We start from the raw sequence: 14,883 nt of genomic DNA, 5'->3' as shown, positions 1-14,883 counted from the left end.
TGAAATTTATGGAAAAAGATTAAAATTAGACATTTAAATATAAAAACAATTTTAAATAAGAATTTAATAGTTTTTCAGGAAAATTTCAGCTTGTAATTTTGTAAGGTACAATCAGCTCATAAATTTGGTAATGAATATCAAATTACATGCTGCCTGTCTCAGATCAAAATATGCTTCTTTCTCTGTGATTGATACCATTAAAATGAAACTAATAAACTTTAATTCCATTAAGTGAATGTCCCATGAAAAGTTTATTGAATATATACGTACAGTTCTAAAGAAGAAATGGATTCTAGAAACCATGTTATCGAACAGCAGCATCTTATAAACAGTGAGAGTTGGTAGAATTGTGTTGGCCAAAGTCATAACACTCCAGAGGAGCAAAGCCAAGACTAGGCCTCAAGGCATCTGATTTTCATCCTGTTTTCTTTCCAGATGCCATTGTTTTTCTTTAATATTTCAGTTTTAAACTTGTCAGAAATATGAAATTGATAAATATGTGGGTGTATACAACATCCTCTGTCTCAATTCTGCAAAACAATGAAAGCTAAGTGGAGGAAAAATACCCATTTACTAAATAAGCAACACTCATTACCAAACTATTTTTGAAAATTTAGCGTCTTCCATGTCATTAAATCAAATGCATTAAAAAAATGTAAAGTTTTAAATGTATTTTGTGATAGTGATTGGGTCCTAGGAAGTCATACACGCAGGGTGGGTTTGAAAGATAATGGATGGAAGTATCTTTGGTAGTCCGATCTTGCCTGCCCAACAACAAATTCTCCACCTCCAGTCTTGGCATATTGGCTAATTTTTCGAACATTGCCTGTTCATTTAGTCAGCCTTTGAGAAGGGATGAATTCAAATCCTAGCTTCAACTTCCTAGTTGAAACATCCAACCTTGGACGAACAACCCAATCATTCTAAACTTGGTTTTCTTATACGGAAGATGGGAATAATAATGCTGCCAACTCCATAGGTTAGTTGTGATTATCAAATAAGAAAATGCATAATAAAGTCTTGTTAGAGCTCCTACCACTAAGATTATCATTATTTTCTTTTTGTGTCTATTAATCTGAGCTGATTAAATGGTTAAATAGAACAGTCACCTCAAAAACTCCCAAACTAAATACAAATATGACATTTACCAAAATCAAAGAGTCTATTTATATATACAAAAGCATGACTATCATAAGACACGAAATCCTGAAAAGATGATTTTTCGAAGGGGAAAAAGGAAATCAGTCAATTCCTGGCTATTAGTACTCAAATTTAGGTCTTATAAGTCACTATATTTCAGCAACTCAGCTACAATGCACAAGCAATAAAATTGAAACAGAAAGCTAATTTCAATGGGATCTTAATTTTTTAACATGGTTAAACTCTACTGAAACGTTAAGAGCAACACAGAAACATCAAAAAGAATGCCAGTCTAAACTCTTTGCAGACATTTTTTACATTTAACAATCACCACCTCTCAAAGAAATACTCTTTTTCCGTTTTACAGAGGATATTTAGGAAACTGAAGCTTAGAGAATTTTAGGGATTTGAGGCCTAGAAATATTAGTGTCGGTGCTGAGATTTAAATTTTGGAAGGATTTGACCCTAAGCATTTGCTCTTGATCACAGGATCGGCTACGGTAGCACATGCAGGAAAGCCATGAGAAATGTACAGCAGCAAAATGCTCCATATGCAAAACTCATACTCAATAGACTTGATTTGTTAGATCAGATTCAAGTGAATGAGGATCTCTGGGAAAGTCATAGTAGAATCATTAGGGGACAGGGAAGGAAAAGAGCAATGATGGAGACAGTGACAATAAAGAGCAGAAGTATGGAAACTGGAAGGAGGAGCTGTTCCGACACCAGAAAGGAAGAGCGGCAGAAACCGTACAAAGGGAAGTGTATGGAAGAAAAGGCAACTAGGTTGGCTCCATGATTTTCTATCACATATTCATTTTACTCCTCAACTCTGTGTGTGAGGAAGGGGGTTGTGGAGAAGAGAGGGAATAGCATGACCTATGTTTTAGCAGCACAAAAATTATAACCTTCATTTAGCACCATAACCCTTTAGTCAACCAAAGAGCGTTTCGAGCACCAGTGATTTGCTGATGATTGCAGGCTTTGCTGTAACTGTCATATAATTTCATCATACAGATAATGCTTTTGATTCTCTTTACAATTTAGCTACTGCTCCCCACCCCCTCGCTAATACCAGATCATTTTGACTTTTATATTCTGAAGAGTTCTTCTGTTGAGTGCTTTATATCACTCATGTTGATGAAACATGAAAAAGAAAATGTAGTTTTACATAATTGAGATTTGAAAATCAAGAAAATTCATAGAAAGTTTAATCCATAGAAAACCAACATCCCAGTTAAAAATGAAAAATCCCTGTAAGTAGCTATATGTATCCATACATAACTAAACCATCGATTTATGCTATTCATTTTGAAAAACCAAACTTAATTATTTTGCCTTGGAGTGGATGTAGTCTTAACCAACCAAGAGAAAATATAGCCTACCATTCAGACTTCTTTCATTTATTAAGGCTTTACAGTAACCAGAATGGATAGTTCACTATGCCAAAAAGTAAATACTTCACTCTAAGGAAAAATAAATCTGAATTTATCACCTAATTAATCCATAATTGCCATATTTGCAATACTATTAGTTTGGAATGGTAGCTCATGATACAAAGGCACAAAATAACAAAGGAGATATAAATATTTAGTCAATTTTGTTAATGACTCATAACTGACATTCTTAATTGCCTTTACCCAGTGCCTCATCCTCTTGTGGTTTAAATATATTGTACATAACTGATACCCAGTTATTGAAATTAAAATTTTAGAGTAGATACCGATTGGAAAACTTATATATTGATAACATTTCATATTCAAATAGCCACAACATGTAAGATTGTAGGAAGGGATGACCATCATCCGGGGAGATTTTAACTAAAAAGTTTTATAATTTTACCCTTAAACTATTTTTTATTTTATAGCACATAGAATTACCTCAAAAAGAATTTAAACTGAAAAAGATGTTGTGATATTAGATCAATAATCTACAAAAATAAAATCTTCCATAAAAAGATATTTCCTCTAATTCTCCAAGGCAGATATTTTAAAAGAAGAAAAGAAATCAAAGCAGTTTTTGAAGTTTCACCAAAAATAAATTGAAGAGTCTTGGGATTTGAAGGACAAGGATGGGGAGCGTTCATGTAACTTAGCAGCAAGAAAACTACAATAATTCTTTCAGAGTTAAAAAAGTAAAGCTTCAGCCAAGAATACAATTTTATATAGAGACAAACAGGTACAACCATACTTTAAAAGGTAAAAATGGTTCTGCTGTGTCATCAGAAGAGTTATACTTTTTTTTTGAGACTGTTAGACTATCTCTCACAAGAGAGAGGTTTCCTGAATGAGTCTATCATTGAACCCAGTGGAGGGCAAGGAGAGCCATCTGGCTGCAGTTTATCTTTTTTCCTAATGGAGAACTTATTCCTTAATGTACAGGGAAATGATTCTGAAGCTCCCGGCACATAGAGAAACAAACTCGAGAATTTACTCTGCCAATAGGACTTTTAGCAGATGTTACTTCATTTGTTAAGTTGACAGCTTGTTTGCTTACATTGCCTCATACAGCTGATGTTTTCACAGCGAATTTCGGGAGTTTGAGAATGGCTCCATCTGTGTGGAGTGTGACCCCCAGTGTGAGAAGATGGAAGATGGCATCCTCACATGCCATGGACCGGTAAGCCTAAAGACATCTGTGGTTGTGTTGGCTTATTTTGCTATATTGTTGTTTTGTTGTTTATGCATCCATTCAATAGGTATTTATAGCATGCCGTGAGGAATTATGTTTGATATTCTGCCCTCAAGAGGCTTACAGTTTAGTAGTAGAGAAAAGTATTTAAAAATTCAATTTCTCAAATATTTATGTCCTAGATAATGTATTTAAAAAGGAGTTACTGAATTTTCCACAAAGGTTGTCCAGTGTTGAAAAGAAAAGGGAGATACATGAGTAATAAATTGAAGCAAAATAATTGACAAAATATTAATATGTATAAATTGTTATAGGAACACAAGTGAGGGAGAAATTAAATCTGTCTTTGGGATGGAAATTGGGGCATCACAGAAGGCCATGTAGAAGTGATGTTTGAGCTGTTTTTTGAAGAAAAATCTGCAAAGAGGAAACATACAAAGATTTGCAAATGTAAAAGTTCATGTTGTGGTTAAGGTAAACTATAACATGTTCACATATGTGTTTAATCATTTAACTAGTATGGCATTGTGAAGGACAGTTGACAAAAGGAGGAAGGCAAGTGTGCCTAAAACCTAACATGTGTGATCAATACTATGATAAAGAGAAGAACTGAGCTATGAGAATTGAAGGAGGGGCTATGGGAGAATTTGACTTTCGCATAGTTTGAAGTTAGCCTTACAGAGAAAATGATAATTGTTTTTCAGGCCTCCCTTTGGTTCCCATCCTTCAGGCTTTTTCTTGATAATGAGGCCAGTGTGAGTTTGTCATTCCAAAGTGTCATATTCATCCTTCTTTAGACAAATTTCCAGTTTACTTGTGTCTTGAGTCATCTCTCAGTAGATAATTTGGGGGACTAACATTTCAGTGTAGCCAAGAGCTCAGCACTGCTCCAAAAAAATTTAAATGGATTTAAGTAGTACTAATTTTTCTACCAGAGTGCTTATCAGCACTTAATTAGCTAAGAAAAAAATATCACTGAGCCCTCCAAACTTCCATTAGGCCCCAATGAGCCGTTCTGGAACTTCATCTAAAGAAGGATGTGGAAAACCTGGACAGTTCAGAGGACACCACAAAGATGATTAAGCTTGGAAAATCAGACCTCTGAGAAAAAGAAGTGGTGTGATTTTGGCCTGAAGAACCAAAGTCTAAAAGACAAGTTAATATGAGATATCTCCAAGTAAGTATACAAAGGGCATAGGTAGCTATTTTCTTTCTCCACTAAGGATAGTCATGGAAAACACAATTAATCCACAGCATGAGAAGTGTGGATCTGTAAAGAATGTCCTGAAACACAGGGATGTAACACTCCATAAATACAATGTGGAATTCCAAAATTCCACAGAGTTTTTAAAACAAGTTGAGCTATTTATATAACTTCTTTAAAAACTAACATATTTAGGTACCACAAGTCAAAGAATGAAAAAAAAATCCTCTTTCAGACAGAGACTTTGAAAATGTACACTTACAATAATCAAGAATTTGGTGATCTCCTCTGTGCAAGGCTGATTGTAAGACCAGCCCTGTGCTTTTTCTGTTCCTTGTGCTGCCTCTATGGTACAAAATTATGATAGTAAAGAACAAGTTTAATAATTTCTTTTAATTTGTATTTTTTACAATTTATTTATTCCTCAAAAGAATTGAGATGGTTTATGAAAATATACAGAAAAAACTCTTAAAAGTTAATGTTCTGGTAATTTTCCAAATTAGTCAATAACTAGGGAAGAGTAAAAAATAGGTTTTCAATAAACACATTTTAATTCTATAATGACAGTATTGTTGCACAATATATTTAAAATCACTACTCAGGGCTAAAAATTGTGAATTAACATGTCTAGAGGTTAGAGATGGCAGTAAGTCAAAAATAGAGAAAGTTCAGTCAAGATGAATCAGGCAGCTGTGGAAGATAGAGGATGGAATCAAGAAAACCTACTTGGGCACTTGATTGCTTGATGAGTAAGCCTTGAAATGCTAAGCAAGTAAGAACACGGTACGGTGTCTTCTAGGTTATGGTGTCTGAAAACCTGGCAGAACTGAGATCCATCAATAGCCCAAACTTTGCTCTTCCTACGGGTTAGTTGTTTTCAGCCTTTACAATTTATGTTAGGTTTTAGCCTGTTTCTGGGTCCACGTGTTGATTATCACAACTAGAGACAAAGATGTTGTTGTCTGCCACGTAACTGGCATATATCGCTTAGGATAGCCAAGAGGTTCTGGAAACTTATTTATGAGCCTAACACTGTGAGGAGAGAAAGGAACAAGTCACAAAGCTAACTGGAATTCCCATACTTGGTCTTATGATTTATTCTGTTGAAATATCATTTTCCTGACCTTTCAATGTTTTCCTAATGATAATAATTGATAAATATTTATATTTACCAAACACTGTTATATGTGAAGCATACGATCACCCTCTCTGTTTAAAATATCAAGGAATTGAGCCCATTATAATGATTAGAAAGTTGCTCCACAAGGACTCAGCATGTCAGTAAGATGTGGAGCTAAGACTCAACTGTAGAAGTTCTGACTCCAAATTTCACATTCTTTTCAGTTCGTGTTTTTTTTCTTTTTTTCTTTTCCAGGCAGCAATGCCTGTAATGTAATAAGGACAAAATGCTTTCTGGGAATGTGCTATCGATATGTAAAATGAGATGGTATTATCCTATTTAATTGTGACAGAAATCCAGGATAACCTTGAGAGGAATAGATATGAAATAAAGCAAGCTTCTCTTTTTATATCCTTCTCTTTTGTGCACTTTCTCTTCTTTGTTTTTTTTTTTTTTTTACAATTTTATCCTTTTTGCCTCACTTTTACTAACCCTGGACAGACCTATTAAGAGGGAATGTGAGAGAAAGGAAAGTAAGAGAAATCAGACAAAGTTGTAGGAGATCAAAATATAAGACAGAGAAAGCGTGAGAAGAGAAAAGATAGGAGAAGGGAAATGATTTTTAAAACATGTTTTTATAAAAGTTAAAGTAGCTGTTAAAGTCAGGCTTATAAATTTTGTGCTTCCATAACAAATAACCCCACATTGCAGTAGCTTACAGAAAAGTGTTTAAATCTTTTTCATGTAAAGTGAACTGCAATTCTGGCAAACGTTCCGAGGCAGCCCTCCTGCCTGTGATGGTCCAGCATTCCAAGATGCTGTGGTTTTCTGGCGCCTCCACATCTCCACGGGGTCCCTGTGTCGTGGCAGCAGGGAAAGAGAAGGCTAGAGAGTCTAGCACTGGCACTGACAGTCTCATGCATTGCTTCTACTTAACTTCCTTGTCCAATCATTGCAAGACGTAGCTCAGCTCTGGTGGGAGAGGAAGTTCGATCTCCTATGTGGCTGGAAGTGGAGGAGAATTGGATCTTAGTGAATAGTGGCTTTGTCTCTTACAGCAGCTACCAGAGAAAAATATCATTGTCACTGAGAAAAATTGTAACATTTCTATCAAATTTATTCTATTCTTTAGTTTTCTGTCTAGATTATTGAGTCCAAGGGTAGCTTAAAATCAGAGATACAAATATTGCCTTTACCTCTGTTTTCTATCATTTGCGTTTATCATTTCACTCACTGCACCTAGGTTCTGGAAAGCTTTGAGAATATAATGATAGAGGAATAAGCACTGGGCACACATAAATTTCTTTAAATCTCTTTATTATGGACATGAGAAGGAGAATTAATACATTTCTCATTTTTGAGATTTGTTGGCACATTTTTTAGTTATGTCAGCTTAAGACGTCAGGCTTTGTATCATGATAACACAATCAAAATGTTAAGAGATGCTTAAAAACAAGCAGACAAAAGGTAATTACTCGCTAAAGTATACTTAGAGATTGAATATGAATTTAATTTTAATTTCATGATTTTTTTACGTCTTTTGATTTTACCTGGATATTGTTTTACATTAAAAGAATTTTACAGAAAAATAATTCCTAATTCCAACTATAATTGCCTAATTTACTCATGGTTAAGTTTTATGCTTGTGTCCTGTAAGGAGACATCAGTGTGTCTCTTGTCTTGTACAATAAGTCATGTCACTGAACATCCTTGCACACAAAATTATTTGGTATAATAGATAGCATTACGTGCCTAAGTACCCATGAGCAGGTGTTACAACTGGAAGCATGTGATGTATTCTTTTTTGGTGGAAATGAGAAGTTGCCAATAGCAACCTCTTCAGATTGAATAGGGATTAGGTTTTATAGGATAATTTTTCTTGTTAGCTCTAAGTTTCACATCAAAATAGTGAAATAGGTAGTTATTTGACTGAACATCACCAGTCTCAGGATTTCCAGAAACTTTATGATTATTTTTTCTTCTTTACACCTCTATTATTCAATAGCAGACTCTATCTTTAATTTTTTTCTTTTTTCTTTTTTTTGCTGAGGAGGATTGGCCCTGAGCTAATGTCTGTGCCCATCTTCCTCTATTTTATATGAGGGACACCTGCCATAGTGTGACTTGATAAGTGCTACCTAGGTCTGTGCCTGGGATCTGAACCTGCGAACCCTGGGCTGACAAAGTGGAGTGTGCAAACTCAACCAGTACGCCACTGGGCTGGTCACCTCTATCTTTAAATTTTAAATATTATATGTCTTGATTTCCTGATGCCTTATATCACCAACTTGCCATGTCTGGCTGCTTTTGGACTAAGACTTGTAGAGGGGTGCAATACATTCCCATGAATGAACTGACTCCCCACTTCCTGCCTAATATATAGCTCTGTATAATGTTGGCTCACTCTTGGTTCCCAGATTCACATTATTTATCATTACAAACCTGATAAAATTAATAATCTCCTTCTATAATTACTGTATCTTATTTATCTAAATTGTGTTCAATGTGAATTGCTGTAATTGTTTTTTTGTGTGTGTGAGGAAGATTGTCCCTGAGCTATTTTATATGTGGGAAGCCACCACAGCACAGCTTGATGAGAGGTTGCATAGGTCCGTGCCTGGGATTTGAACTGGTGGACCCTGGACCACCAAAGTGGAGTGTGCAAACTTAACCACTATGCCACCAGGCCAGCTCTGTGTTGTGTAATTCTTGAACCATGTGACATAGACAGATTTGGGGGAGAACTGGGTGAGGGGCAGAAGTTCCAGGAAGGAGTGGTCAAAGAGAATAGGAATCCTGAGACAATATGATGTTCAAAACGGAGAGCTAAGGAGCCAGCCGAGTGGTGTAGTGGTTAATTCAGTTCGTACACTCTGCTTTAGTGGTCCAGGCTTTGCACATTGGGATCCCAGGCATGGACATGCACACTTCTCATGGAGCCATGCTGTGGCAGCATCCCACATATAAAAAAAATGGAGGAGGCTTAGTGTGGATGTTAGCTCAGGGCCAGTCTTCCTCATCCAACAAGAAAAAAAAAAGGAGAACTAAAAGTAAATTTTGAGTAGGTAATACATTATTCAAAACAACTGAATGTGTGAAAATGTCGACATCTTTTAAGAAAATAGCAATTTTTATCAAAATGTTCTCAATTTTCTTTGATCTGAGGGTACACTACTTATCATTTCTTGCATGCTTACTATGCCCAGGACCAAATTCAAATTAGTTTTTTTTGTAAAATTCTTAGATCTTTAATATGAGTTTTAAAATTTTACTTTTGTTATGATATTTAACATGTATTTGCATATTATTATTGCTCGTTATTCTAAATATTAGAAAATTACTGTATATTGTAAACATAAATACATGAAGTGAGCCGGCTCTATTTAAATTTGTCATGTTCATATTTACATCACTTTAATTCTTGGATGAGTTTCTCTGTACAATTTTCTTTTGTATGTATCTACTTTATTATTATGGAGTTTTTGATATTTACTCATCAGAATGTGCCTTTATATGGCTCTCTTTATATGGCTTTATATGGTACTGTACTGTGATTTACTAAAATCTTTATAAATAGACATAATACGATTTTTAGCATTATCACATGCCGATTTGAGATGAACAGTAACCTAGAAATGAACTTTTATTTGCCTAAACTGCCTAATTCCTAATAATTCAACTATAGTAAATTTTTAAGTTTGTTGTTCAAATAGTCATTGTACAATCAAAGGAAAGTTTACATCTCACATTTCTATGAAATTCAGTATTACCTAATTCCTAACATTTCCTTCTCTTTATTAACTCTTTGTTAAGAATATTCACATATTCCCAGTGATCATGCTTGAAATACCCCTAGGGAAAATGGGTTGTTACCAAATATTGCTGCACTGCAATTTCACCAGGAATAAATGACAGAAAGAAAATATTGATGTCCTTCAGTCAAAGTCATAGGACAATTTTGCTGATGGCAAAACTACAATAATGACATCCCATTTGTACTTCTGAAAACATTTCCCAGTCCCCTAGAGGAAGATTGGCCACCCACTCAAGTCTCAGTAACCAAGCCACATGAGTACATTCCAGAGGAAATGGTACCCATTTTTCTTTCTCCATTTTGTTTTGTTTTTCACATTTCAGGGACCTGACAACTGTACCAAGTGCTCCCATTTTAAGGATGGCCCGAACTGTGTGGAAAAATGTCCAGATGGCCTGCAGGGTGCAAACAGTTTCATCTTCAAGTATGCTGATCAGGATCGGGAGTGCCACCCATGCCATCCAAACTGCACCCAAGGGTAAGCATCCTTGCTGGCCAAGGATTCCATCTTGTAGGGAGTCTCAGTCAAAATGTTCACATGTGCATCTTCATCCCTGACACAATCTACCAAATGTATAATATTCTTATACAAAACTCCATTCATCTTTATATTGACATGTTGATTTTAAGAGAAATCCTTTCTCAAAGAATGGTTTATGGAATCAAATTTATGCCCTCTGAAATATTTCGGTTTAACATTTACCTATAGCTGTTCTATTGACACCTTCGTGAAGCTGTTGTCAGGTCTGCTTTGTAAGGAGTGTAGAAATTCTTCCAGATTTTACTGGAGATTGAAGATATCAGAAATGACAAGACAGTAATCATACTTTTGAGATTTGTCCTTAATAAAGCTTTAACAGAGGTTTTCTATTTCTGTTTCTTTGTTGTTACAACCAGCTTAAAGTGAGGCTATCTCTCTTTGATAAATACTGCCCTGGATTACTTCTCCCACAAAATATAAGCAAAAATATCAATGGCAATAAAAAAGGGAACCTAGTGATATATATATATATATATATATATCTCAATAAAATTACAAGTACATTCTGTGAAAGTAATTTTATTACAGGTTAACCTATAACCCTGAATTTCTTTCACCAATTTAGGACAATTCAAAGATGGGTTCAAAATTTTTCTATTTTTCGAAAGGATGCATTGTAAAATGAATAATAATTAGATTACCTTTGATATTGATAGCATTTGAATAACAAAGAGAGATTACAGAAAGAAGAAAAGCACTGAACTATAAAAGGAATATTGTCATTCATCTAACAAATCCCAACAACTGTTTCTTTAAAAGACAGCATATCTATTTTAGCAAGGATATTTTTTCTTTCCTTCACAAGGTAAATAATTTTAGAATTGGGAGCAGTTTCACATACTCTATCTTCTTTCTCTCCATAAAACCTCTTCTCCATTGTGAGTGCCCACACGCATGTGCACAAATATGTACAAACACATACACTTGTTGAGAATCATCTCGGGTCCTTTAAATCTGCCGGGAAAGTGTGAGATTCCATAAAGAGATTTTCTGCCACATTAAGGACTTGCTGTTAGGGAATATTGAAGAAGTTAAGCGAGCAACATCATTTTCTTCCAAGAGGACATCAATTTGCAGATGCTGCTACAATTTCCTGCAGGTCAAGAAATCAGCTTAAGTCACTCTATGAAGTGGCAGACCCTCCAAAGGTAAAGTAATATTCTGCCACTCAAATTCAAATTCAGCTTGGAAGAGCTAAGGCTAACTCACTGGTTTACACATAAGCACACAGACTTAGGATGCTGAAAGAGTCACTTAAACACTTTGCTTCAAGGAAACTAGAAGGAATAAACTGCTCCCCTTGTGAGGGTTTGGTATACTTGGGTTAAGAGTGTTTTATATAGAAACAACTGGTACCGCTGGAGCAGAAGAGTCAGCAACAGAAAGAGGAAACTTTGCCTGCTAAAATAATCATCCACAAGAGGATTTTATTGTTTTGAAGCTAAAATTAAACCAGTAAATTATTCAATATAATGTTGATGTCAACAGCTGTTGCCATTCAAAATGAGACCTTTTGCTGTTTTTGCAAATCTAATTACAAAGAAGCCATTAGGGAAATGAAAGTGAGATCACAGAGCCATAGTTGGGATGTGTGGCTGGTGTGTCTTCCTCTCAGCCGTTTATAATCGTGATTATACAATAACAGAAAAGATATAGAGTGGGGAGAAATAGAAGTGGGGACAATGAAGAGATTAATTTACCACAGCAACAAAAATTGGATGTCAACCAAAAGGGAGGATGAAAGAGCAATAGGGAACGAATCTGACCAGAGTGCTTGGGAACTCCAAGTAAAGAGGAAGACGTCTTAAATTCACTGCTGCAGAATGGTGGCGAGACAGACTTTGAATGTTGTACTCCCTGGCGTCTTCCAGGGGAAGGGGATTCTGTAATGACTGACTTAGTCCTGAAGGATTTCTGTTCTTATCTTCATTTAGCTTTCCACCTCCCTTTTTTTAATAGCCTCCGTATCATCCGCGTTCATTCGCTTTATGAGAGTTCTGTGGTCCTGGCCCCAGAAGGGGTACTAAACCCCGCTCTGTACTGCACTGCTGTGCGGCCCTGTGCGTTGAGATCCTTTACTGAAGCAATGCAGTGCTCTGTGCTTAGTCCCTTCTTTTCCAGTTGAGTATGTAGAGGTAGAATCCTTGTCTGGAGAGATCACAGGGGCAATGGGGATGATGGGACGAGAGACTATTTTTATTCCTAAAAGCGTGTAATAGCGACCCTATCAGTAAGTGTGAGCTCACCAGACCAGCTTCACTTCAGAAAACAACTTTTCTTTTATATGCCAATATTATGTCAGCTAGATAATTGAAGAACCAAGTTAATGGAAAGTCTTTCAAATCACATTTTTTAGAAGGAAAGTTCTTACTTCAAATACTGTTTAATGATTTTCTGAAAATAAAATTATCTGTGTAATACCTTAAAAGCACTTTTGCTACTCTAAAAGCACATTAAATCTATTGGCTGTAATAAGTTCTTTAGATACTTTTAAAATAGGTTATCCATTTTGCACCCATCAGGAGATTCTGGTTAATATTCCTAGAGAAAAAAAAAATGTCAGTGTCTCTTTTTGCCTTGACTAGAGGATTTTTATTTTAGCAGCCTTTTCTCATTTCGTTCATTCTTCAGCTTTGTTATACTGAACGCCTACTGTGCATCAGATTTAGTGATAGCTGAGTTCAGAAATATGCAGACACAGTTCTCGACTGCCGGGACTTCACAGTCCAGCGAATTTTTATTCTCACAATTTACATCCTTCCATTAGAGATCCTTCTCCATATTTTGAAATGATGAGCAAGAATTGAAAACTTAGGAATGGCTTTAATATTTGAAATTAGCAAAATAGAAATTTTAAAAGAGAACTTATAAGCTAAATTTAGTATGTCATTAAGTGGCCATAAGGGCAGAGATCAGAGTTTCCTCATTAACATGACTTTGAGTCCAGATAAACGCCAGTTTGTCTTTGGTTTTTAGACATGGACTTGGATATTTATTTTTCATAAAGCATATTTTAAAAATTTAATTAAATGTTTTTGCTAGTATTAGAATCATGATTTCATTTTATTAAATTTCCTATATACCTTAATCTCTTTAAATCAATCCTTTTTATATTTTTAAATTTATATAGTGAAATAATTTCCACTGATGGAGCGAGGAAAAAAGAGCTGTTTGTGAAATTATTGTCTATACTGTTTTCATTGAAAATTTTAAATATTCTCCCATTTTCATTTCAAAATTTGGAGGAGGTTTTATCAAAATATCTCCACCATGTTAGTTAAATGGGTACATCAAAGTGCTTATACATCAGTAAGTACTGGCAAATGCTGAACACAGCTCTATATTCAGAATTTCAGATATTTTTGCAATATGATATATTGACATGTTGCAGTTCTCTTTCTGATTTTTCTGTAAAATTGCTACTTTGGAACACTAATTTTATAGAGAGTTGTATTATTCGATATCCTTATTCAGTCTCTTATTTGGGATTTTGACTGTTTAAAAAGTTCAATGTTTCCATTATTCTGTGATCTTGCTGAATCAATATAAATTGCATGTGGTAATTATTTGCTTATATAGAGAAATTACAGAGTTGAAACAGAATATACATCTTTAAATACTGTGACTTGCATTTAGAAAGGATGGTACCACTTCAGTCATACTCACATTCTTCTTTGTCTTCCATTTTTTCTTTCATCTTTAGCTTATAAATATGTTTAAATCTCAAATATTCTGCACAATCCCCTCAACAAACTTTCTTGACCCCACATCCTGCCCCCTCAGTACACTCTTCCTTTCTCTTTGCCTCTATTCTCTTGTCTCCAATTTGCTTCTTAACTCACAGCAACCTAAATTCTAGTGACTTTGACAATGACAACTAAAATACTCTCAGTAGTTGCTATTTTATTAGACTTCTCTTTGCATTTGACACTGATGATCACCCTGTTTCCTGAAGTTCTCTCCTAATTTGGTTTCCATGACGCTGCAATTAATTGATTTTAGTCAATTATATTTTCCTGTGCCTCTGGCACATGAGGTCATCTTATGTCACCTACTGGTTAGTGATTGGAGTTCCTTGGGTTTCAGTCCATCTCTGCTTTTCTCACCTTATAGATCCTTCTACAGCCATCTTATCCACTTAGGTGATTTCAGCTTTCTCCTGCATGCTGTTTCAAAACTGATCATTTTACTTGTGCTTTCTTTCCCCTCAGCCACAGACCCATCTTTCCAGCTGCTGAGGAACATTTCTACCTAGATATAGGACCACCACTCTCAACTCTAGAAAATAAATCTGAAATTATCAACCCCTCCTCCCCCAACACAGACACCCACAAGGAAAGATTCCTCATCTTGCATTTTGTCACTGATGGTACCACTATTCTCAAAGTTAGACATATGAGTCATCTTTAACTCCTCTGATCTTTCCACTTCCG

The 14,883-nt window shown here is 35.4% G+C and overlaps 1 protein-coding gene across 6 annotated transcripts in view; it reads left to right on the top strand.

The window, feature by feature from the left end:
• ERBB4 (erb-b2 receptor tyrosine kinase 4) overlaps positions 1-14,883 on the top strand; it is a 1,102,331-nt gene that overhangs the window by 825,276 nt on the left and 262,172 nt on the right. For all 6 annotated transcript variants that reach the window (XM_023644065.2, XM_023644064.2, XM_001488767.6 and 3 more), the window contains exons 14-15: positions 3,666-3,759; positions 10,233-10,387. In XM_023644065.2, the coding sequence (XP_023499833.1) occupies positions 3,666-3,759; positions 10,233-10,387 (249 nt within the window). The remainder of the gene's footprint in view (positions 1-3,665; positions 3,760-10,232; positions 10,388-14,883) is intronic.

Source organism: Equus caballus, chromosome 6 (assembly GCF_041296265.1).
Source record: "Equus caballus isolate H_3958 breed thoroughbred chromosome 6, TB-T2T, whole genome shotgun sequence".
In the NCBI taxonomy this organism is placed as follows: Eukaryota; Metazoa; Chordata; class Mammalia; order Perissodactyla; family Equidae; genus Equus; species Equus caballus.
This window is presented reverse-complemented; position numbering and strand designations above follow the sequence as displayed.